Raw genomic sequence first — 24,037 nt, 5'->3', positions numbered from 1 at the left:
TCGAAAATTGAAAAAGCCCACTGCCCCAAAAGTACGAAGAAATAGTTATCAATTTTTCGCTAGTTCATAAAATCGATTTGTACTGCTATTTTTCTTTGTTTACTTTCATTGTGCAAATTCGTAAAAGACATTCGTAATATCGTGTTTTACCATTGACCCAAAGCACTGGTGCTGCGCAAGTACGGACGTATTTATTTGCGTCGGCAAAATGTGAAATAAAATAAATGGCAAATCGATCGATTTTTGTCAACGAAGTGGGAAAGTAGCGGTGTCTGGGTGTGTTTGTGCACTGCGACCAACCAAAATTTAGACGAATCCTCCAAGGAAGAGGATAGAATAAAACCCAGAAGCTACTCTATTCACTCAACATGGAGCACACTGCATCGCTACCTGGCTACGTTCGCGAGAAGCTCGCCGAACTGGACTTGGAGCTGTCGGAAGGTATACCTATTTGAATTTGAGCCCGTTTGTAATACACACGAAAATAGGATATTGTTGCTAATGTGCCACTGAGATGTGGAAAATCGCATGAAATTGTGGCAGACGTACATGGTCTGGGCACTTGTCGCCCCCAATTGGCATTACAAGTGCTGTTCTCGGCTTTTCTTTCGCTGAAAGCTACTCGCATATGTATAGTCGTATAGTCGGGCATCAATTAAAAGAAAAGTGTGTGTGTTGTGTGCAGTGGCTTTCAGCATAAGTACATAAAGAAGTCGCTATTGCACGCTTTTCCAATAACAACAATGCCCAGCGGGCATATTAATCGTAACGAAAACATTCTCATCTGCATTCTAGGTGACATTACGCAGAAAGGCTACGAAAAGAAAAGGGCGAAGCTGCTGCAGCCGTTCCTGAAGAAGCAAGAAGGTATGTTCGAAAACTTTGGTACTTGGTCGTCGTCACCAGCTCTGGATCCTTTTTGTCGTTTTGTGCACAGGCGACAAAGTGAAAAGTACACCGCCACCGCCATACTACAACGTTAAAAATGCCAACAACAGCAACAACCACGGAAACATCAATAACGACGGCGTCATTGTGTCCAGCGAGGGCTACAGCTATGTGACTGAAGTGCCCTCCCTGTCCTCCTCGCAGCAAAGACATTCCAAAAAAATCGACTACCATCAGCAATCCGCCATGGGCTCGTCATCGACACCTCAGAGCGGAAATGTTGGAGCTCCCGGCTACGAAAACATGCGACCGCAGGGAGGAGCAGTCGGCGATCCCGGGTACCAGAACACTCGCGAGCCAAGTGCTTTTCAGAATCAACAGTCAACTAATAATAGTCAGCATCGCCAACGACGCACACAGCGCAAAGTAACGCACAATGAGAAACGTTATCATTCTGGTTAGTAATACAAGTTAAAGCAACAACCTTTCACTCTCAACATCTGATCCTCAGAAGTACGACAAGAGGCTGTGCAACAGGCCCTTGCCGCTCTTAAGGGACGGCCTAAACCCAGCCTGCCAATGCCGTCGAAGCGCACATCTGTATTAAACCGAAGTCCTGGATGCAATGATGAGCTGGACTCATCGACGGATGACGAATCCATACCCGAGGAAACCATTTCGCCCGACAAGGAGTACAATTATCCGCGGGATCATATAAGCAATAGCATACTGCCACCCGAACCAATAATTAAACCCCCCATTCGTGAATCATCGATGGGTTCACAGCAGCATGCGCGGTCAGATGTAAAACAGAACCAAATTCCGAATCAGAAATATACGACACCGATTAGCGCCCCAGAAAGGCGACCACCGCAAAATTTACCTCCAATTGTGAGTAATTTTTTGATCATAAAGTGTTCCTTTGGTATACAACAATTTTTAAAATGTTTCATTATTGTAAGGGTAAATGAACTTTGGCTTGCCTAAGCTAACTTCACTTGTTTTTGGTCTCTTAAACAAAGTAGTTTTTGCCGAACATTGCAGAAATATGTACTCTATTTACTCTGTACTCTCATTACACAGCCAACTTCAGAACCTTTAGGCACGGACTGTCCGCCAATTGCATACAAGCGAGAGAATGACTTTTCGGACAAAGCGTTCAAACAAAAACAATGTAAGTAGTTTAAGAAACTGGAATAAAATAGTTTCGATTATTGTTTATTTATTTTTAATGTACTTTTCACTTTTTTTTTTAGACAACGCTCCCGACATCACGCAGTTTAATAATGCACATCGTGCTGCGGATCGAGTGACTCGATATGTTAATGTTACTCAAAATGAACTGAACGAGACAGATGCCAATGGCAAGTGGAAAGTGTCGGCTAAGATTCAGCAACTTCTTAACACCCTTAAAAGACCCAAGCGTCGCCCACTACCAGAGTTCTATGAGGACAACGACATCGAACTGGAGATTGCTGCCAATACGAAGGATCCCAATGCTCCTAAACCGGAGGGCAGCACAATGACTCCTGTGCAAGGCGAGCAGCTTTCCATACCTGCAGGCCTTCCGAGAACGCTCGAATGCGCACTACAACGATATGGCACAAACTCCTTTAAAAGTCCTATGGCTACAGTGCTTGATCCGAATGGAAAAATAACAACTACCTTGACGTATGGCAAGCTACTTTCGCGCGCACAAAAGATTGCCCATGCTTTGTCCACAAAAATATTTAGCAAGGGTCCTGAGCAAGTAACACTGAAGCCCGGCGATCGTGTTGCTCTGGTTTACCCCAATAATGACCCCTTAAGGTTAGTGTGTGTGTTGGCTTATGGTCATTCCTTAGATGTTCCTTAAATTCAAGTCCTTGCTTAACCAATATCTTTTGTATATTTCAAATTGTACCCAATATTAATTTGATAAATTACAGTTTCATTACAGCCTGGTATGGTTGTATGTTTCGGGGCTTGGTACCCCTTCCAATAGAATTGCCGCTGTCCAGCTCGGATACACCTCCCCAGCAAGTGGGCTTTTTATTGAGTTCTTGTGGCATAACTGTAGCTCTTACCTCAGAAGCATGCTTAAAAGGTCTTCCTAAATCAACCACCACAGGGGAAATAGCCAAGTTAAAGGGCTGGCCACGCTTGCAGTGGTTTGTGACTGAGCATTTACCTAAGCCGCCTAAAGAATTCAATGTTGGCAATTTACGGGTCGATGATTCGGCTGCAGCTTATATAGAATACACGACAGATAAGGAAGGCAGTGTTATGGGCAAGTGCATCGTACATCAGCATCCAATATAAGCATACTAATTATACATCTGCTTTACAGGTGTCACTGTTACTCGCGCAGCGATGATCAATCATTGCCGTGCTTTGACTATGGCCTGCCATTATACCGAAGGCGAAACCATTGTGTGTGTCTTGGATTTCAAGCGTGAAGTTGGTTTATGGCATTCTGTCTTGACTTCCGTCTTAAATGGAATGCATGTCATTTTCATACCCTACGCATTGATGAAACTGCGTCCGTCAAGCTGGATGCAATTGATTACAAAACACCGAGCTTCCTGTTGCTTGGTTAAGAGTCGTGATCTGCATTGGGGCCTACTCGCTACCAAAGATCATAAGGATATATCGCTTTCTTCTCTACGCATGTTGCTAGTGGCCGATGGAGCCAACCCCTGGTCGTTATCCTCATGTGACCAGTTCCTGAGTGTTTTCCAAGCTAAAGGATTACGCTCAGATGCGATTTGTCCATGTGCCAGTAGCTCTGAAGTATTTACTGTTTCCCTTCGGCGTCCTGGCCGGGGATCATGTGGATTTAGTCCGTCAGCTACTGGACGTGGTGTGCTTTCAATGGCAGCCCTTTCACATGGAGTTGTTCGCGTCGACAGTGAAGACTCACTAACATCACTCACTTTGCAGGACTGTGGTCAAGTTATGCCAGCTGCACAAATGGTGGTTGTTCGATCAGAAGGACCCCCTGTGCTGTGCAAAACCGATCAAGTCGGCGAAATATGCGTTACTAGCGGGTCAACGAGCGCTAGCTATTTTGGTCTCGACGGAATGACAAATTCTACTTTCAAAGTCCAGCCCCTATTGGAAGAATTGGAACAACCAAAAGATGGAAATGGCACGGTGAACATAATTTCCAAACCAATTGGCGAAGACTTTTACGTTAGGTCAGGACTACTGGGCTTCCTTGGCCCGGGTGGCTTGGTCTTTGTGTGCGGCTCCCGCGATGGCCTTATGACCGTTACCGGGAGAAAGCACAATGCAGATGACATTATCGCCACAGTATTAGCAGTGGAACCCATGCGCTTCATTTACCGAGGACGCATTGCTGTATTTAGCATTAAGGTTTTGCGTGACGAACGCGTGTGCGTCATTGCCGAGCAACGTCCGGACTGCTCCGAGGAAGAAAGTTTCCAATGGATGTCACGTGTTCTGCAAGCAGTGGACTCCATTCATCAAGTGGGAATCTACTGCCTGGCTTTGGTGCCACCGAATCATTTGCCCAAGACTCCTCTTGGGGGCATACACCTATGCGAAGCACGACGAAGATTTTTGGAGGGATCTCTCCACCCAGCGAATGTATTAATGTGCCCACATACATGTGTCACCAATCTACCAAAGCCACGGGAACTACATCAAGGTAAGTTCTCCGTAAACTTGATTTAAAAAATGTTACAAATTGGCTTTGTTGGGCTTTCTGTGCTTCATTTACCTTAATAAAATACAAATATTGCTTTCCTCTATTTTTAACCACCAACCCTTCAACAATGCTGCGATTACTTCTATGACCACAACAACACAATCACTGCAAAAACCAAATAACAACACTGTAATATAACGACAACAAACACAAATGCCAACATAACTAATAAAATCGCATAAATTAATCACTTCTGTACAAAACCGATAAATCATTCTACTACTAACCATTCCTCAAACAAATAAGGTGTGCAAACTGCCGCAAAATTAAGCTCATCATCTGGATGTGGTATTACAGACACGGGTGTAGGACCAGCCTCTGTGATGGTTGGAAATTTAGTTCAGGGCAATCGCCTTGCTGAAGCCCATGGACGGGATGTTGGACTCGCCGAAGATTGCGAAAGAAAGGTTGGTCAATACTTTCTAATGTAAGAAAATAAAAAAATGAAAAATAAAATTGTCGACACTTCAACAGCCTCAGCTTATAACAGGTGTATTGCGTTGGCGAGCAAACACTTCGCCCGATCATATAATATTCACACTGCTGAACTCTAAGGGTAAGTTTGGTTCCATTTTAAAGAAACGAATTCTAGACTTGCGTTTCAGGTGCCATCGCGAAAACACTGACATGCTCTGAGTTACATAAGCGGGCAGAGAAGATAGCGGCATTGCTTCAAGAACGAGGACGAATCGAGCCAGGAGACCACGTTGGTAAGTTTTTCTATGTACCCACTATAGATATGCTAATGTAGCCCGATTTCCTCGCAGCGCTAATATTTCCTCCAGGACTTGACTTGCTGTGTGCATTTTATGGATGCCTATATCTGGGTGCGATACCAATAACCATACGGCCTCCTCATCCTCAAAATTTAAATACCACGTTACCCACTGTTCGAATGATTGTTGATGTCTCTAAAAGTGGCATCGTACTCTCCATACAACCGATTATTAAGTTACTCAAATCTCGGGAGGCAGCAACCTCCATTGACCCAAAGACATGGCCCCCTATCTTAGATATTGATGACAACCCAAAACGCAAATATGCCGGCATAGCCACGGTCTCCTTTGACTCTAGCGCCTATTTGGACTTTAGCGTATCAACTTGTGGACGTCTCAGCGGTGTTAACATTACGCATCGGTAGATAAATCATATTTATTTAAACAAATGTTTGTATTACATTTTGGCCTATCCCACAGATCTCTCTCTAGTCTGTGCGCCAGTTTAAAATTGGCTTGTGAGCTATACCCTTCTCGACATGTTGCATTATGTTTGGATCCGTACTGCGGCCTTGGATTTGTTATGTGGACCCTTATCGGAGTATATAGTGGCCACCATTCTATACTTATCGCGCCCTACGAGGTCGAAGCGAATCCCAGTTTATGGCTGTCAACTCTTTCGCAACACCGCGTTCGCGACACTTTCTGTTCATATGGAGTAATAGAGTTGTGTACTAAAGCTCTCAGCAACTCTATACCCTCCTTAAAGCAACGAAACATAGATTTGAGATGTGTACGGACGTGTGTCGTGGTGGCAGAAGAGCGCCCTAGAGTGCAACTGACCCAGCAGTTCTGCAAGCTCTTTCAAGCTCTTGGTCTGAATACTCGCTGTGTATCAACTTCGTTTGGATGTCGTGTAAATCCAGCCATTTGTGTCCAAGGAGCTAGCTCTGCAGAGAGTGCTCAAGTGTACGTAGATATGAGAGCTTTGCGAAACAACCGAGTCGCTTTGGTGGAGCGTGGAGCGCCAAATTCGTTGTGTGTAATTGAATCAGGTAAACTTTTACCAGGAGTAAAAGTGATAATAGCCAATCCCGAAACTAAGGGCCACTGTGGCGACTCGCATTTGGGCGAAATTTGGGTAACAATTTACAAAATGCATATTCATCCTTACAAAACTAACTCATTAATTTCTTCAGGTTCAAGCTCCTCATAACGCAAATGGTTACTTTACAATTTATGGGGATGAAACCGACTATAATGATCACTTCAACGCAAAATTGGTGACTGGGGCCACCGCTGAGCTATATGCACGTACTGGATATTTGGGATTCTTACGCCGCACCGAATGTTCTCAATCAGCATCACTACTAGACGAGACCACACCAAGTGTGGCAAGTCGCGATAGCGATACGGAATCTTTGAATTCCATAAGTCAATTGCAATTAAATTTTTCAAATGTTTCCCTGGGTGGAAATTCCGAGCATAGCCTAATAGGCGGCGCAAGCAGTTCTAATGATCAAGAACTACACGACGCAGTGTATGTAGTCGGAGCTGTTGACGAAGTGATCTCTTTACGTGGCATGAACTATCATCCAATTGATATCGAAAATTCGGTAATGCGCTGTCACAAAAAAATTGCTGAGTGGTAAGATTTAGAAACGTACTTTTTGAAAAAATCACACAATTTTTTTTTTATTCAGCGCCGTTTTTACCTGGACTAACTTATTAGTCGTTGTTGTCGAGTTGGACGGCAATGAATCAGAAGCTCTGGACTTGGTTCCCTTGGTCACAAACACAGTATTAGAAGATCATCAGCTTATAGTTGGCGTTGTAGTGGTCGTTGATCCAGGTTTGTAATATAAGTGTGTCTATGGACTTGGAACTTGAATATAATTTTGGAAACTTTCGTTTCTAGGTGTGGTGCCTATTAATAGTCGGGGCGAAAAGCAACGGATGCATTTACGGGACGGTTTTCTAGCAGACCAACTGGATCCCATATACGTAGCATATAACATGTAAATACACAATTATTCTTATGATGAAATCGCCGTATTAAGAAACGTTAGAAAGCGTTGTCTTCGTATCTTAATTCAAAACAATCGCAATCCACAAAAAACAAAAGAAATGGCTCATTTTGGTACCGCACGCATAATTACACATTTCCTTTTAGAGTATTAGCAAAGATGGTAAAACATTCTTACAATAAATTGACTATTTAACTTTATATGACCATATAAGTGACAGCAAACATTAAATATTTAATAATATTTATATAAGTTTAAATAAACCACAATTTACACAATGTTGACTTTATGTATTAAAGATAAGTTTGGGAAATTGATTGGTTACGTGCCCGAAACAAAATATTCTTTTAAAGGATATCAGGTTGAACAGATCAATATTTAAATGTCTTTCACAGTTTTAGTCTCTTTTCTTATCAATTTGCTTTGTTTATAATAATATTTAATATAACTATAAAATTAATGTAATATTAACGGCTTTCGTAAACTTGAAGTAATGTATTAGAATTGTATATCTATGTGGGACTATTACTAAGAGCTTGCAGCTCTGTGCCTTCAATTTCGTGGGAACCACGATCGTACCACCATCTCAATATTATTGTGCGGCGCCTCCGCACGACGAGAAAAATAAGCAGTACCCAAACTCCTTGAAGTCCATTCACCATGTCGCACAGTACGAGGTAATTTGAATTCGAGCCCGAGTAAAACGTTATTATTTCGAGTAGCCAGCTTACGACCAATATTATTCCGAGTAAGCTAACGCATTTAGCGCTATTGGCAAGAAATTCAAATTATTATATGTCTTAAGACAGTAATATTTACACTCACTCCTTTTTAACATCTTCATATTTTTGTTGGTCAAACAAAGATTTTTGCTCCTGAATACTTTTTTCAGCCTTGATGTACCCGCTTATTCGTTGAAACCCGAAGAACGATATGATGTTAAGCTGAGAATGTACGGTTGTATAAAACAAAGCAGAAAAGTAGAAAAAATTGCTTACCAAAAAACTTAGGAAAAGTATAGTAGACACTGGGGGAATAAAGTAACGCTGGGAATCTCTTATGGATTCCGTGAGACCTTTAAGTAATATATCTATTATTAGTTGTATTTTAGAATATTATTCTTTCCGTTAATTACTTGCCTTGCAGAAAGTAAGACGGCATTCCTGGCAGCCCCTTTTGAACAGTGAGTGCAACTATTGTGGCCGGTCCAGAAAAAGCAAAAACAGCGTAGCACGTAAAGTTAAAGATGGCCCAGCTCTTTGGACACTGAATGCAACAAGGCAGCTTGTACCACACATTCAAGAGAACATTGAAGCATATGCATAGGTACCAGAAAAAATAACTCAAAATACAAAACTGTATGACGTAGCCAATAAATCCTTGGTTCGGGATTCCATATATGTGCACCACGGAGTGCACAAAGTATCCAGACGCCAAGCACAAGGACATCAAACTTAGCGACAGACCATGCAAGTTGCGCAGTAAGCGAAGTGTCATGTGCAAATAGCTAACTAATAGCAGGCAGGGCATAGAAATAAGCATCAGAACCGCAACAAAAATTACCTGAAATAATATTCATTAACTGGTATATAGAAATGAATGTTACATTGACTTACTTTTGCGAAGGCAATTTGTTCTTCCACTTGGGTAACACACGTAAACGCAAACAGGTGTCCTGACTTATCAATATCCAAGCAATAATGCTCCTTCACTGTGTATGATTCGTTGCCAAACTTGTCGATGATCAACAAAGAACCGTCTTGTAAAACGAAGAAAACGTCCTCTTTGTCGTCGTATAAGAGAGAACTACATTTGCAGAGTAAATTGTACTTTGCTTAAACATTTAATACACGAAAGTGTCCTTTCGCTTACATACCTGTTACACGGATTTCCTATGTCGTAGTCCAGCTTAGTCTCGATCTCCAAGTCTTCGATGCAGTTGTCAAACAGAACTGCGCTTATTATAGTCGGTTCAAAGCTTAAAAGTCCATTGTCGCACATGGAATCGCTCTGGTTTTCCCTAAATATATTCAAGTTTTCTCCATGTGGACAGCATTTTCTTAAACGCGACGATTGTGTTGCAATTGGTTGTTTTCTGTATTTCTCCCGCTGCGAACAGTCCGCAGGATCCAGCGGTTTTTCCACAGGACTTTGAGCAGGAGCAAAGTTTGAAGGCGTAGCTTCCGTAACAGTTATTGCCGCTTCTGTCGAATATGTTTCAGGTACAACTGGTGTTGAGGATACCACTGGTGTTGAAGATGCAACCGGTGTTGAGGATACAACCGGCGATGAAGATATTAAGGCGTCCAGCACATCACTCGAGGTGCTATTTAATGTGTTGTTATACAAAATACTAAGGAAAGCAATATAATGTATTTTTTGAAAAACCATTTTTTAAGCATTTCTTACTTTGAGTTGTTTGATTCCTTTATGGTGGAAAATAACACAGTGCTTATCTGTGCGGAGGCGTTGAAAAACATTTGTAAACTGATTACAGCCAGGAAAACATTCCAGTGGCCTAAATTCATATTGCTTTTTTCAACCAATCTATAAAATATATATAACAACAAATTAATAAAACAGAATTACTGAGTTCGTTTACACATCAAGCATGTAAACAAACCAAATTTGGACATTAGTTAACTGGTATGGGTAAATGGTAAGATATGGGTTATCTTATCTGTGTAAGATACCGAAAGAGTGCGTTATCATTAAAACACATGACGTCAGACGAATGTGGTAGCACATTCCTTAGAATTGATCAATACTTGGAAAATCACACTCATCAGATTTTACAAAAACCACGTTAAAAGTTCATTTTGACGCACTGAGGTGTGTTAATTCTAGTTTATTCCGATGCTTGTTTTAGAAGACAAACTGTTTATGGCGATTACCGTTTACGTACATGACAAATAATTAAAGTTTGCTATTCAAAATGCAACCACTGAGGTTGATTAATAAAGTTATACTAGCGAAAAATGAGTTCGTATTCTGCAACAGAGACAGCTTTGCAGGTGATAAGATAACAATGTGTTCAGGGCTTCAAAATAACGCGTTCCCCTACATTTGTTATTTTTTGACTTATATTGAATATATTGAATATAATATTTAAATTTAGTATTTATATTTAAAGAGTAATATTTCCTTAAGCGTGTCCAAAGTCACGACTAAATTCAAAAAGTTGACAAGTCCAATGCAATGAAGCACAAAGCATGCTATTTAGGATAAATAAATGGTTACGGTCATAAGCGGTTATATGAATTTTCAATCAGCTATTTCCTCAAAGCGCTTTAGTTAAAATAACGCAATAAAAATATAAAAACCCTTACCAAGAAACCAAAAATCGCCACGGCATCTCATTATCGATAACATTATTAACAGTTATTTTCGTGGTCGGCAGTCCGCGTATTTTATTGAGAGCGCCCCCCTTAAAAGGGGATCTTTCACTTGAAAATGGGTAAAAAGAAATATTTTAATACTGGTGACATTTTATATTTGAGAGCAACCAAATTACCCTTTGATTTTTAGGATAGTTAATAAAGGAAATGTTTATTATTTTGACCACCTAACGGTTTTTCCTCAAACGCCCGCAAAACGCCTCGATCAAAATCAAAATACAGCTGTCAGTGCGGTTCAGTGTAAATGCCAAAAGCAACCCTGTTTATATCGTTTGTGCAACCATAAGCAATTAACTCTCCCAGCCGACCGCAAGAGGACGCTTCTGGCCCCGCGCAATAGAAGAGTCGCTGTGATTGGCCGACTGTACACCGTCTTTAGTTATGTTCAGAACTGTAATGTTAGGTAAAAGTGTCTTTCGCAGTGTGTTGAAGATAGTTAAAAATATTTGAATATATCGTGTTAAATCCTGTGCAAATATTCCCCAACATGCTGGGTAATTTGTGCAGTGAACCCATGTGTTAATTCCGAATGAGGAGTGTCATTTAATCAGTCGCAAAAATTTTCACCGTTGCTTAAATGGCGGACAATGTGCGTTGGCTTCATTTCCTCGCACTCGCACACATACAAGCGCACTTGGTGGTGCTGTCCAGTGCGTTCGCCGTCCAACACTAGAAGCCAAGAATGTGTTTTGAATACATGTACTTAATATATTTAATCGGGACCTTCATCCTGAACTAAACAAGCTCTTTTGGCGGGTTTTTTAACTCCACATTTGCGCCATACGAACAAAGTGAAAACCCAACGACAAACTTCTGACGATCTGATCGATTTTTTCCCCCACATACGCTGTTGAGTGAATGTGTGTTTGAATGTGTCCCGTAAATACATAGCTGGGTGCGAGAGAGATGCGGTGTGCGTTCCCTGTGGCTCTGTGTACTAATGGTCTAATTCTCGTTTCAGATCTAATGTGCAGCTCCGCAGTGATAACTTGGAACAATATCTGAGGAGAGTACCCCCCACACACCCCTACACAAAGACAGATAAATACGCAAAGCGAAAACAAACAAGATGAGCGGTCGCGGCAGCCGTAAACGTGGACGTCCGCCAAAGACGCCCAACGAACGCGCCTCAGGACGCTTCAATTACCAGCTGCTCAAGAAGCCAAAGTATCTTAGCGAGGGCAAGTCGCAGCCCAGCACTCCGTCGGCGTCCAGGGGCATTTCTCCGCAGAGCGACGAGGGCAGCAGGAGCAGCCACAACAACCACACTAATCACAGCCGCAGTCGCGGGAGCGCCGCTAAGAGGGGACGAGGCCGCAAGTCCGCCGTGCAGCCAAACACCAGCAGCTACTCTGGGAGGAAAGGTGGGTTAAAGGGTCACCTACACTCGAATTCGGTAGTCCAGACTTTCAGTTGCCCACTAACTTTGCGTTTTCCACTGCCAAATGTTATCCCACGAAATACCTTGTGCCGCGGGAAGCTTATAAACTTAACCAACTTATTATATTCGTGACAACCAACACCGGTGCAGCTAGTTTCAAAAAGATCCATCTGTTCTTATACAAACGAATATTTTCGGAATCTTTAGACATGAAATCTTTCAGTCTAGTTGGCATGAGTATATCTTCAATTACTTAAATTCGATTGAGAAGAAATTGGGTCCACAATAGTAGTGACAGTATGAGAGGTTTTATGCACTTGGTTCTAAGAGCTGCTGTTCTTTTTTTCAGGGTACGAGTCGGAGTATCACTACGGCTCAGATTTTGGAGATTCCGAAGAAGATAAATCCGATAATGAGGATGATATGCTGCTTACTCCCAGCGACGACGAGAGCCTAGAAGTAGCCAACGAGAGCGAGTCAGAGTTTTCCGTGTGCAGCTTTAATCAGAATGGAGTTGGTCGGCCACCACGTCCTCCTAGCCCAGAACCTGTGTGGCTGCAGGAAGGTCGGCAGTATGCAGCGCTTGAGCTGCCCGATTCATCGGAGGATCTTTTCATCGGCAATACACACGTTTTGCGTGCGCTCAGTATCTATGAAGTACTGCGACGATTTCGCCACATGGTCCGCCTTTCGCCATTCCGCTTTGAAGACTTGTGCGCAGCGCTGGCTTGTGAGGAGCAAAGTGCATTGCTGACGGAGGTACACATAATGCTGCTTAAAGCGATTCTTCGAGAAGAGGACGCACAGGGTACTCATTTTGGCCCGCTGGATCAAAAGGATACTGTTAACATAAGTCTTTACCTGATTGACTCTATAACGTGGCCGGAAGTCTTGCGAAGCTATGTGGAAAGCGATAAGACGTTTGATCGCAACGTGTTTCACATTTTAAGCCAAACTGAATACCCGTACACGGGCATTGACAGCCGGCTTGATGTGCTCCAGTTTCTGTCCGATCAATTTTTAACTGCCAATTCTATACGGGATGTAATGCTGCAGGAGGGGCCTATTCATTATGATGACCATTGCCGCGTATGCCATCGACTCGGTGATTTATTATGCTGCGAGACGTGCCCAGCCGTCTATCATTTGGAATGTGTAGACCCGCCAATGAATGACGTGCCCACTGAGGATTGGCAGTGCGGGCTTTGTCGCTCGCATAAGGTTAGTGGCGTAGTGGACTGCGTGCTGCCGCAGGAAAAACAAGGCGTGCTAATCCGGCATGATAGCCTGGGTGTTGATCGTCATGGGCGCAAATATTGGTTTATTGCACGTCGCATTTTTATTGAAGATCAGGAAGACTTTACATGCTGGTATTACAGTACGACAAGCAAGTTCAAGCTGCTGCTCAACCGACTGGACGCCGAAGAACTAGAAACTCGTCTGCATAGCCAGATTACAGAACGCCGCGACGAAATCGAGCGTCAAATGAAACTGACTGAGACCTTAACCAATGAACACAAACACTCGAAGCGCAGTGTTATCGAAATCGAACAAGAGGCTACAAATGAACTTTTGGAAAAAGAGGTACTCGACGATGAGGACAAAGATGCAGATGCTAAATCTGAGAGTCAATCTGCAGAGGGGACAAAAAAACAAGAAGAAAGTAAGATGGTCACGCGTCAAAAATCCAATCAGCTGAGTAATGGTACTTTGCATTTTAAACTGGGTATGGAGCAAGGATTTAAAAACTATGTTAACCAGTATTCAACCAATCCAATTGCACTCAACAAGCCGCAACGAAACGAGGAGCGCGATAAGCGACGCCATCTGTCCCATAAGTTCTCGTTAACGACTGCTTCTGACTTCAAATGGATCGGAATAACCATGGGAACTACTGACAATATGATAACTACTCTAAGGCAGACATTGATAAACTTCGAATCCAATATAGCAGCTTCCTTTCTAAATACCAACTGGGTGGTTAACAAAAAAATTTGGAATGCTGCGGTGATGAACGCCCGCCGTCCATCTGACTTTGCGGTCGTGTTGCTACTTTTCCAAGCGTCCCTCAAGAGCGTTGTTTTTGCCAACGTGTGGCATGAGCAACTCGGGCACACAAATTTGCAACGCATAACTAGTGCCGAACGAGAAGAGCGGAAAAAACTTGAAAAGCGAGAGAAGCGCGAGCGGGATGATGAGGAAGAACGTAATCGCTTGGCATTTAACTACATAAAGTATACCCTGGGTCTTAAACACCAAGTCTGGAAGCAAAAAGGAGAAGAATACCGTGTTCACGGCCAATGGGGCTGGCTTTGGCTCTCAAGTAGTCGACGCTGTGGTGTTCGTGCACGGCGAGCCCAACCACTCGTTCACAATAGAGTCTACGTACATTACACCATGGGAGAGGAGAACGAGGTAAATGAAGTTATTTTAGTCGACCCACGCACCCAACGATTTATGCAACAATGTGAGTCGAGCAATGTTGATGGTCAGGTGTGTCATTATCTACCGGAGCAATATAAAAATGTGAAAGTTATAGAAGATGTTAAGGAGAAAGTCAAAGGGCACATCGACGTTAGCAAAGCGCTAAATGCTCCGGGGCGTACTTATTATACGAAAGTGGCTCGCAAATGTCGGTTAGATGATCTATTGGAACGCCGTATGAAATTGGCCGAGGTCGAGCAGCAGATGGCTTCTAAAGAGGCTTCTGATGTGAAGCCGCTTCTAGTTTCTTCCCAACAAGTTACAGCCAACAGCAAACAAACGCTTCTGGAGAAGCGTTTACTTCGCCTTACTGAAGTTCAAGCAAAGGGGGGTCCTGCAAACGTAAACTTGGAGCTTGTTAATTCGCTGGCAAAACAAATTCAGACAGTGCGCTTACAATTCAGTCAGCTTAATCGATTTGCTAAAGTTTTTCGCTGCTACACAAAGGAGTGTAACACAAACTCAAATGCCGTATCTCAAATAACCCAAAATACTTGCTACTCCCCCTTATGTCTTCAAAAAGCACGGGCCAAAAAAGAACTTTTGTTGTTGCTGCGAAAGGCGCACACTGCCGGTAATGGGTCAAAGGAGACAGTTGCCGCCATATTGGGCGCTGTTAAAAAACCATCTATTCTCGAGCAGAAGCTGACGGAGGGTAAAAGAGAATCCACCCAGGTGACCGTGGATGACCCCGAGGAGGGGAAGCCAGCTGAATCCGAAGCGCCGTTGGACTTACTTCAAGATTGGGAACATGCTCGAGCGCACGCCGTTCAATTTAGCGATGCTCTACTGACCGAATGCATGCTGGTGGACCAGGACTGCGCTACCAACACGAGAATTAAGCAAGAGGGTGATGCCAGTGCCGGAAGCAATACAGCTACTGACTCCAACACACAAGACTCCGATAAAATAGACTATATTGAGAGTATGGACGTTTGCAGTAATGTTGAAATCGAGAGCACCGAAGACTCTATTGCAACGGGCTTAAATTCCGGTAACGCCGAAGATGTCGATATGACTCCTGGATGGCGGCGAAAGCGTAACCAGAAATCTAAGAAAACCTATATCGGCACTAAAGATGTGCTGGATCAGACGCTAGACAAGGATATACCACTTAACAAACAGAACCGCAGATTTCCTATTACTGCACGTCCAGTTAAGCGCGAATGCGTGAAAAAATACGAACGGGAGTATTTTGAGAACGGCACCGAGCGGGTCTATTCGTCTAGTTCACCTCGGGGTCGTGTATACCTCCTTAATGACGCAGCCAAGTTGTATGAGCAAGCTGTGAAAACTGAGGATAAGTCGACCATATCCAAAAAGCCGTCATACTCTCGCTACCCACTCATATCCAATTTTCTTACTCATAAAAAGAAACGTAGCCTTTTAGTGCTGCCACGGTTTGAGCTCCTTAAGCTGGCTCGTCTGGGTGGAAAAACATCGACAAATGGTTTTCATCACGCTGCGAAAAATAACACCATTTGGCAGTATCAGTGCTCGCGGCCCCTCTTCCGAACCTGCTGGTCCTATCGAACATCCAATGCAACGTCGTTATCCAGCCTAGCACTTCAGCTGCGAATACTGTGGTCGTGTCTGCGCTGGGACGACATGATAGCAAAGCCTCCATCCACGGATGGGAAGCATCAGGTTACTACGGACACTGAAATTGTAACATTGGAATTGCTCAAACTCCGTCACACAGGTCGCTATGGTGAAAAAACAAGCTATTTGCGACGTAAAGTTGTAATTCCACTTGAAATGCCCAAGACTGTCAGAGGTAAGAATTAAGGTGCATTTACGAAAAGGCATTCGAAATTAATTATTCGTTTTTCGTTCCACAGAAGTAACATCCATACGATCTGGACTGCGAAAACGAAAGCGTGCCGAATCTCCCCAGCCAACCGAGCCACAAATCAGCGAGGAATGGGTCGATGAAGATAAATTGGAGTTATGGGAAATTAAATTTATGGGAGAAAAACAAGAAAAGGCACGCCTATCAGCTGTAACGCGATCTGTAGCTTCCCGTCAATTGGAGGCAAGTGGTAGTAATGGTTCCAACACTTCAACCAATGGAGCTCTTGGCGGCGCTGGACGCGTCCAATTGGCACCTAAGTCGAGTGAAGATGTTAAAGAGAAAATGGAACAACAATTGAAGTTACAGCGCGCTGTTCACCAGCAGAGAAAACTGGTTACAACTGGCGAAGTCACCCGATCTGTGACACCAGGTAAGCTATTGTAGGTTTTTTTCATAGTGAGGATCTAACCATTGTACTTAACCATTTCAGTTAAAGGCCAAGTTATCGGTAGCAGGCGTGTCATTGTTAAAAACCCTGATGGCACAACTCGAATTATTCAGCAAGCTGTTACACAGGTTTCAAGAACAGGAGGAGCTGGTGCGGCAGCAGCATCTGCTTCACCTGCTGTAGGAGGCTCGACAAGCACTCAGTCAAATCCATCCACATCTACACCGCATAAAGTACAAATTATTAGGGGCCCAGATGGCAAAGTAAGCGTACGCGGGTTAAATCCTGGGCAGCAGCTAGTTCAAATGCCGGATGGAAAACTCCATGTGCTGACTACCACTACATCTTCAAATTCGGCAGCGCAAGGTGAGTCTCATTTAAAAAGGTTCAAAATAATGTTTTTAAAATGCATCACCATTTCTAGGAAACAAAGTCAAGGTGCCCATTAAGGCAACTTCTACTTCGTCTTCACCTGCCATTAGTTCAGCACAGACTACTACAAATCCAGTGACTCCTGTGATAAAGCAAATTGCAGTTAAACATGTCACGAAAAATTCCGCTACTCAATCCATAGCATCGTCCCCGCGCGTAGCTTTACCGCTTGCTCAAATTAAGAATAAGTTGTTACTCGCTCAACAGCAGCAGCAATCAGCATCCTCATCAGCAGCAACTTCATCGCCCCCCGTGCAAAAGATAGTGTCGAAAGTGGTTAACACAAGTACCTCTGGACAAACCCTGCAGCAGGTATTCGTACAATCGGGGTCAAAACTGGTAGTAGGCCAAAACGCACAAGGGCAAAAGGTTATAATATCAACATCGGCTGCACAACAGCAAGGTACATCGCCGGTTCAACAGCAGCAACTAGTACAATCTCAACCAATTCAACAGTCACCACAACAGATCTCAATGACACAGGTCGGAAATCAACCAACGCAAAAAGTAATTCAGCAAATTGTTAATACCAGCAACGTGCAGCAGCAAATAGTAGTTGGTGGACAACGGATTATATTAAGCCCCGGTCAAACTATTGTTACTCAGAGGAACGTGCCACAGAGTCAAGCATTGCAGATGGTTCAGCAGCAGATTCAAACCCAGCAACAGCAGCAACAACATCATGTTGTCCAGCCTCAGCAACAATTTGTTGTTCAATCAAACCAAATTGTACAATCTTCTCCGAGTGCACAAACCAAACTGGTTAAACAGCTCGTGGTGCAACAACAATCGCAGCCAACTATTGAAGAAAAAGCACAGATCACCACGACTGATGGCAATGAAACGGGCACACAACAAGTCTTAGTTCCAAATTCAACTTTAGCCCAGCAGTTAGCACAGGGCAAATTACAGGTGGCAACAGTGAATGGGCAACAAGTCATCGTCAAACCATTGGGAAATAATCAGGCTCAAATCGTGGCCCATATTAAACACCAAGGTGATGGGAACGCTCACATTGTTACAAGTAATTCAGCCACTGCAGTACCTCAAGCAAGCCCACAGACCTCACCAGTCAAACAACAAGCTCTCCCATCACAAAGTCCTCAGCAAGTCGTTGTCCAGCAGCAACAAATCCAACAGTCACCAACAAACTTCGAAACCGGCGTAGCCCCAATAAGTCAACAGCCGGTTGTCACCCAGGCTGTCCAGGCTCCAGCCCAACAGCAACCCTTGAGTGTTGAGGAGAGTCTGCTCCAGAATCAGCCGCCTGGAACAGTAATTAAATGTGTCACCGCTCAAGTATTGCAAACCGAGCACGGTCCACGTATAGTATTGCAAGGCCTGGTAGGCAACGATTTCACTGCACAGCAATTGCAATTAGTGCAAACGCAGGTGAAGCAGCAACTTATGAAGGGTATGTAATTTAATAGCAATTTTTGGTTGTCCTTTAATAACTTCCATTTATATTTTAGCTCAAGAGTCAAATGGCAAACTTGGTGTCCTGGGCCCAACAAAAATATACCTGGCTGTACAGCCGGAAAATGCAGTTCAATCACAGCCGCCTCCTCTAACCCCTGTTCACCAATCGGCTACGCATCAGCAAGTGAGTAGTTTTTAGTTATAATTATAATGTGAAAGGATAAATGAGGAATAGGAACAGGACTGTGAGGGTTACATTTGCTGATTCTCGACCGAAATGCCAATTTGTTTTTTGTTCCATCTTACGTTTAAGTTAAGTTTTTTATTTATTGAACCAAAGCGGCATGTTGCTGCTTCACTTGCACTTTCTATTCGTTTCGTTTGGTACACCTAATTTGTTTGTTTGTTGTATTTTAATGAACATAAATTAAATACATAGCGTTTCCTAATTTATATACATTCCTAAGCTGTAAACAATAACTTATATTTTCCAAGTACAGCAACAGACTTATTGAAATATGAACCAAGGCTTACTATTGCAAAATAATTATTCAACAAGCAATTCTCCACACAGGAGTTCGATATTTAGAAATACATGATACCATTTAATTAATAAAATATGACATATTTATTTTGTTTACTTAATTTAAATAATATAAAAATGTATTTAGCCTAAAAATGTGAATACCTTATTAAATTTAAGAAACTATTACATAGTGAGTAGGCAGCACATTAAGCATATTAACTTAACAATAACCCAGACTGTCACCTAATGTTTAAAACCAAGGCAAAAGTATTAGAACCACTTTGCTTCGACTAGCTTTTCTTGCCTGAGGGACATTTGGTTTCTAAGTAATACATAGAATACTTGTAAATTGTAAAGCGCTTTTTGCAATAAAACCTATTATGCAACCACACTAATTGTGACCAGCTCTGTTTCTTTTCTACGAATAATTTTCGAAAGCAGTCATCCAGATATACGCGTTTATAGCATAGTTAAACAAAATCTCAAATGTTTTTATATTCGAAATACTTTTACGCCCACTTAAAAGTGAAAAAATGCTATCTTCATAAATATCGTTCAGATATTATTTTCGAAAGAAAAAAAACCTTTTCGTGGGTGTAAAAGAAAAAAAATTCATTTTAAACCAGCAGCCACAAAAGCTAAATTCCCAATATCAAAATGTTAACAATACTGATTCAGTTGCTTAAGTACTGATTTTATCTTTGGATTGCTGATACCATAAGCTTAATGGAAATACTATGTTACAAATGGCGGTAACCCCTATATTAACTAACTACATCCATTGAGCCGCGCTGTGTAAGAAAGAAGAGAAAGATATAAATGAAATGTTTACAATGGATTTAGAAAGTGAATAAGAATTGAGTATCATGTTGTATTAAAGCAAGAAATTTTTGGTTTTAATGTTTGCTATAATTATTTCAGCTCATATACATACACACAATATAAATGCAAATGTACGAATTTTAGGCGTGTGTCTGATGTTTTAAAATTGTATATTACTTCTAACAAAGTAAAACGTCTTTGAATCTCCTGATTTCAATGATCTACAAACGACAAAGAATATATGTTTAAAAGTTTGTGAATTTTTGTTTCTGAATTAGTTGGATGATTATTTGCAAATTGGCCTTTGTGTTGACAAAAAAGCGCATGCTTCATATATAAGTAAAAAGAGAAGTCTGCAAACATATCTTATAAATCTGTGCAAGAAAAGAATTTATACAGTGCTAATAGACTATAAATATTAATCAGATATCAGTTGAATTCACTTTAGGATTACAAAATAATTGGTCACAATTTCAATGGCCAAGTCTAATTTCCATTTTAATTCAAATCTGATTTAAAATACGAACTGCTGAAGAGATTAACCCCACGCAGAGTTTTAGTTGACTGGCATATTTGAAGTTATACGAAATACTTGTAAAGGCAAGTCCTGTTTTTGAAAATGGAAAATTAAGAAAAGATTTCTCCATATAAAACGCATGTGCTAATGTCGCGATTGAGCTAGTTTTTCTGATATGTCCTTTAAAAAAACACAAAGGCTTTACCATTTTTATAATCATCTCATCTAAATCGAAATGAAGTTTACACTTGTCCAAAATTAAATTTTGCAATAACACGGCTTATATACACCTTACATATCCTTACACCAGTTTCATAGCATCTTAATCTCTTTACACAAGTTCCATTATAATTTGTATTCCAATTAAATACTATCCTATCTCTGTAATAAAAGTGTCATATACCTTGAAATCAAATTCATGCTTCCACTGCTTAAAAACGTTTAACCATGCCATAATGTCACGTGTCAACAACTTCAACTTAACTCCACGTGTTAATCTCTTCGCCAACTACAACAACTACAATAAAACACATTAAAAGGTTGCCTGGAGTAAATTCTACAACTGATCTCTGATTAAAGTCAGGTAGGTGTGTTCGTAAATTTTGTTACTTTGAGCTATTAGTATTCGTTTATATTAACGCAACCAAAATCTCGACTTTGAATATAACTTACATTTTTGGAAACAATTAGGTTGGTGGCGGCGTTTCAATAGCTTATATGATGAATTCGAATTATTTTGTGCAAGAAATTGAAGAAGAAGATTACGATGATGAGATTATCGTCGTCTGCAGTCCGCCGAATCAAATTGTACATTCACCCCCATGTGAAGTATTCGAAGGTAGAATTTTAGAAAGTGATTTGCCGTGCCGCACCAACAATAGTTGTAAGCCAATTTTGCATGCAAAAAAAATTAAAAATTTATAATCTAGTTCTAGTTGAAGATCAAGACAATATTGAGCAGCATCGCCTAAAATATGAAAGTGAAGACCTTAAACGATGTTCATTGCAGACCAACAACATCGAAATCGACGCCGATACGCTAGCAACAACTTACGAAGTCAATCCAACTATTAAAGATATTGCCATTAATAATGGCAATGATCAGGAAATCAGTAAATGTGCAGAAACAGAAAATTCTAATATTACAACTAATGAGTCCTTTGCCGGTGCATCTTCCCTATTAGAGGGTTCAGAGCATAACGAACCAACTAATCTTGCCGACTTCGATCTATCAGAAACAGACATAGAAAATAAACAAAATGAAAGCTTCGTTGTTACCAGAGGATATATACAGGAGTGTAAGTGTTACCAAATTACCAAATAAAAAATGTTTTTAGATTAATAATAAAAAATGCCTTGATTTTCAGCTATTTCAAATGCTCTTAAACAAGGGAATCTAAGTCCGGAACTTGAAGAAAAACTTGTTTGTATGCAGCAGAAGCAACAAGAAAATGCGAATTCAACGAATGAGTGGGAAACATGCTCGAGAAGCAGTGTGAATGAGGAAGCACTTACTCCAAGTCGCCAAACCGATGACACTGAGTGGAAAATTCGTACTTCGCTAAGACGCCCAAATGCTATGACAACAAGCAGCCAATTTAATCGAATCATAAAGAAAAATCGAAGCAAGAATGACGAAGTCGCTGAACTTGGAGAGCAAAAGCAATCGCAGTTGGAACGGCATAAAGAATTGTTAAAAAAAAATATTTTGCGTAAGCGTTCCTTATTAGAGCGTAATTTACAGAGCGAAATACACGAAGATGTAAAAACTAAAGTCCAACGACATGTACGCCCCTTAAGTAACGCTTCACCGGATGAACATAGCGAAAATGAAAGAAGTGGCGAACCAAATATAGATTTTAAACGGTACGTATAAGAATGGACTTCTGAGACATTCAATGTATTAAATTAATCCCAAAACAAATCGCAGGTCAGATGGGCAGAACCCCAGACATGGCGCCGGCCGACCAAAAAAGTTGACAAGAAAAAAGGAAAAGTTGTATTGCATTTGCCGTACTCCATACGATGACACAAAGTAATTATAATTGTACATTCCTAACGCACTGTTAATTAATATATTGTAAATGTGCTTGTAGGTTTTACGTGGGGTGCGACTTGTGCAGCAATTGGTTCCATGGGGATTGTGTCAGTATTACGGAAGAAGCTTCTAAAAAACTGTCAGAATTTATTTGCCTTGATTGCAAGAGGGCGAGAGAAACGCAACAGCTTTATTGTAGCTGTCGTCAGCCATACGACGAGTCACAATTTTATATATGCTGTGATAAGTGCCAGGATTGGTTCCATGGCCGTTGCGTTGGAATACTTCAGAGCGAGGCTGAGTTCATTGATGAATATGTTTGTCCGGAATGCCAACGCAAAAACGATGCTAACGCTGCAAATATGAAACAACTGACTCCAAATGACATTGAAGAGCTCAAAAACTTAATCAAACAGATGCAGGTAAAGACTTGAAATTCGATGTTATTTATAATAAAATTTATTTTAATATTAAGTTCCCAAATAAAATGATGAACCAACAAGAAATTTTAAATTGATGGACTAAATATTCAATTTCTTTGCAGTTACACAAAAGTGCTTGGCCATTTATGGAACCGGTTGATCCGAAGGAAGCACCCGATTATTACAAAGTGATTAAAGAGCCAATGGGTATGTTACATAAAAAGTAAACTAATCAGACAATACATATAATAGGGTTATTTTTTTAAAGATCTCAAACGGATGGAAATTAAACTCGAATCGAACACCTACACAAAACTAGCTGAGTTCATAGGCGATATGACAAAAATTTTTGACAACTGCCGTTACTATAACCCGAAAGAATCATCCTTTTATAAGTGTGCTGAAGCACTAGAGTCATACTTTGTGCAAAAAATTAAAATTTTTCGCGAAAATGTTTTTGGCCAAAGAACATAAGAATTATTAGGAACCCGTGAAAACTTGAGAACAAATGATTATAGTTTATGAAGACACTTCTAACAATCTGAAAAACATGATTCAGTTATGTATTCTTATTTTGAATGTTACATATACATATTTTATCAATAAAAATACTTATAATTAATTATAATGAATAATGTACATATTACCGTATGATTTGAAATGACTATTATATGTGTTGTAATAGAGATATCAGTAAACTAAACCAGTATGCAAATAAATTTCATATTTACCGGACATTTGAAAGATTAAAAATAGTTCAGTAAAACCCCCTTTGTACAAAGCATTAAAATGTAAATAAACAGCTTGCATTTGATTTGATATTCTTATCATATGTTGTAGGTTTTATCTAAGGCGTATGTAACTTGTAAAAATTACACGGTTATAATAAATACGTGATCAGCATATTTTGAAAAAACTTTTATGTGCCTCTTCTAACTTTGGCTAACTCCTCGTTGGGCTTTTAAATCCACACCTAATCGGAGAAACAAAAATGTACATTCATAAATTTACT

General features: G+C 41.1%; 3 protein-coding genes across 14 annotated transcripts; 2 read left to right on the top strand and 1 right to left on the bottom strand.

Annotated features, from left to right (window-relative positions):
• Window positions 1–45: 45 nt before the first annotated feature.
• Window positions 46–7,621, top strand: LOC120449316 (disco-interacting protein 2). Of its 4 annotated transcripts, none has more exons than XM_039631712.2 (16): window positions 46–441; window positions 796–867; window positions 938–1,345; window positions 1,403–1,779; window positions 1,972–2,062; window positions 2,145–2,697; window positions 2,817–3,157; window positions 3,218–4,540; window positions 4,898–5,007; window positions 5,075–5,156; window positions 5,206–5,310; window positions 5,368–5,737; window positions 5,797–6,457; window positions 6,516–6,964; window positions 7,020–7,168; window positions 7,235–7,621. In XM_039631712.2, exons 1-16 carry the CDS (start codon window positions 369–371, stop codon window positions 7,336–7,338), a joined length of 5,268 nt encoding a protein of 1,755 aa, XP_039487646.1. In that variant the 5' UTR covers window positions 46–368; the 3' UTR covers window positions 7,339–7,621. The 4 variants fall into 4 exon arrangements, with proteins under 4 accessions (XP_039487646.1, XP_039487643.1, XP_039487644.1 ...); XM_039631709.2 differs by having other exon boundaries at window positions 4,847–5,007; XM_039631710.2 differs by having other exon boundaries at window positions 1,400–1,779.
• Window positions 7,622–7,649: 28 nt separating this feature from the next.
• Window positions 7,650–10,381, bottom strand: LOC120449318 (probable G-protein coupled receptor Mth-like 14). Of its 2 annotated transcripts, none has more exons than XM_039631714.2 (8): window positions 10,249–10,381; window positions 9,753–9,890; window positions 9,220–9,696; window positions 8,960–9,149; window positions 8,483–8,906; window positions 8,342–8,418; window positions 8,169–8,287; window positions 7,650–8,111 (listed from the first exon to the last, which is right to left on the bottom strand). In XM_039631714.2, the coding sequence occupies exons 2-8, from the start codon at window positions 9,869–9,871 to the stop codon at window positions 7,856–7,858; spliced, it is 1,662 nt and encodes a 553-aa protein (XP_039487648.1). In that variant the 5' UTR covers window positions 9,872–9,890; window positions 10,249–10,381; the 3' UTR covers window positions 7,650–7,855. The 2 variants fall into 2 exon arrangements, with proteins under 2 accessions (XP_039487648.1, XP_039487649.1); XM_039631715.2 differs by having other exon boundaries at window positions 10,238–10,255.
• A 629-nt stretch (window positions 10,382–11,010) lies between these two features.
• LOC120450303 (nucleosome-remodeling factor subunit NURF301) lies at window positions 11,011–23,930 on the top strand. 8 transcript variants are annotated; one of them, XM_039633243.1, is made up of 14 exons: window positions 11,011–11,144; window positions 11,703–12,105; window positions 12,472–16,383; window positions 16,448–16,831; window positions 16,892–17,215; window positions 17,274–18,695; window positions 18,754–18,884; window positions 21,256–21,448; window positions 21,501–21,863; window positions 21,933–22,431; window positions 22,496–22,600; window positions 22,662–23,025; window positions 23,148–23,232; window positions 23,294–23,930. In XM_039633243.1, the coding sequence occupies exons 2-14, from the start codon at window positions 11,811–11,813 to the stop codon at window positions 23,497–23,499; spliced, it is 8,283 nt and encodes a 2,760-aa protein (XP_039489177.1). In that variant the 5' UTR covers window positions 11,011–11,144; window positions 11,703–11,810; the 3' UTR covers window positions 23,500–23,930. The 8 variants fall into 8 exon arrangements, with proteins under 8 accessions (XP_039489177.1, XP_039489176.1, XP_039489175.1 ...); XM_039633242.1 differs by having other exon boundaries at window positions 11,077–11,235; XM_039633241.1 differs by having other exon boundaries at window positions 11,077–11,636.
• Window positions 23,931–24,037: the final 107 nt, after the last annotated feature.

Source organism: Drosophila santomea, chromosome 3L, assembly GCF_016746245.2.
Source record: "Drosophila santomea strain STO CAGO 1482 chromosome 3L, Prin_Dsan_1.1, whole genome shotgun sequence".
In the NCBI taxonomy this organism is placed as follows: domain Eukaryota; kingdom Metazoa; phylum Arthropoda; class Insecta; order Diptera; family Drosophilidae; genus Drosophila; species Drosophila santomea.
This window is presented reverse-complemented; position numbering and strand designations above follow the sequence as displayed.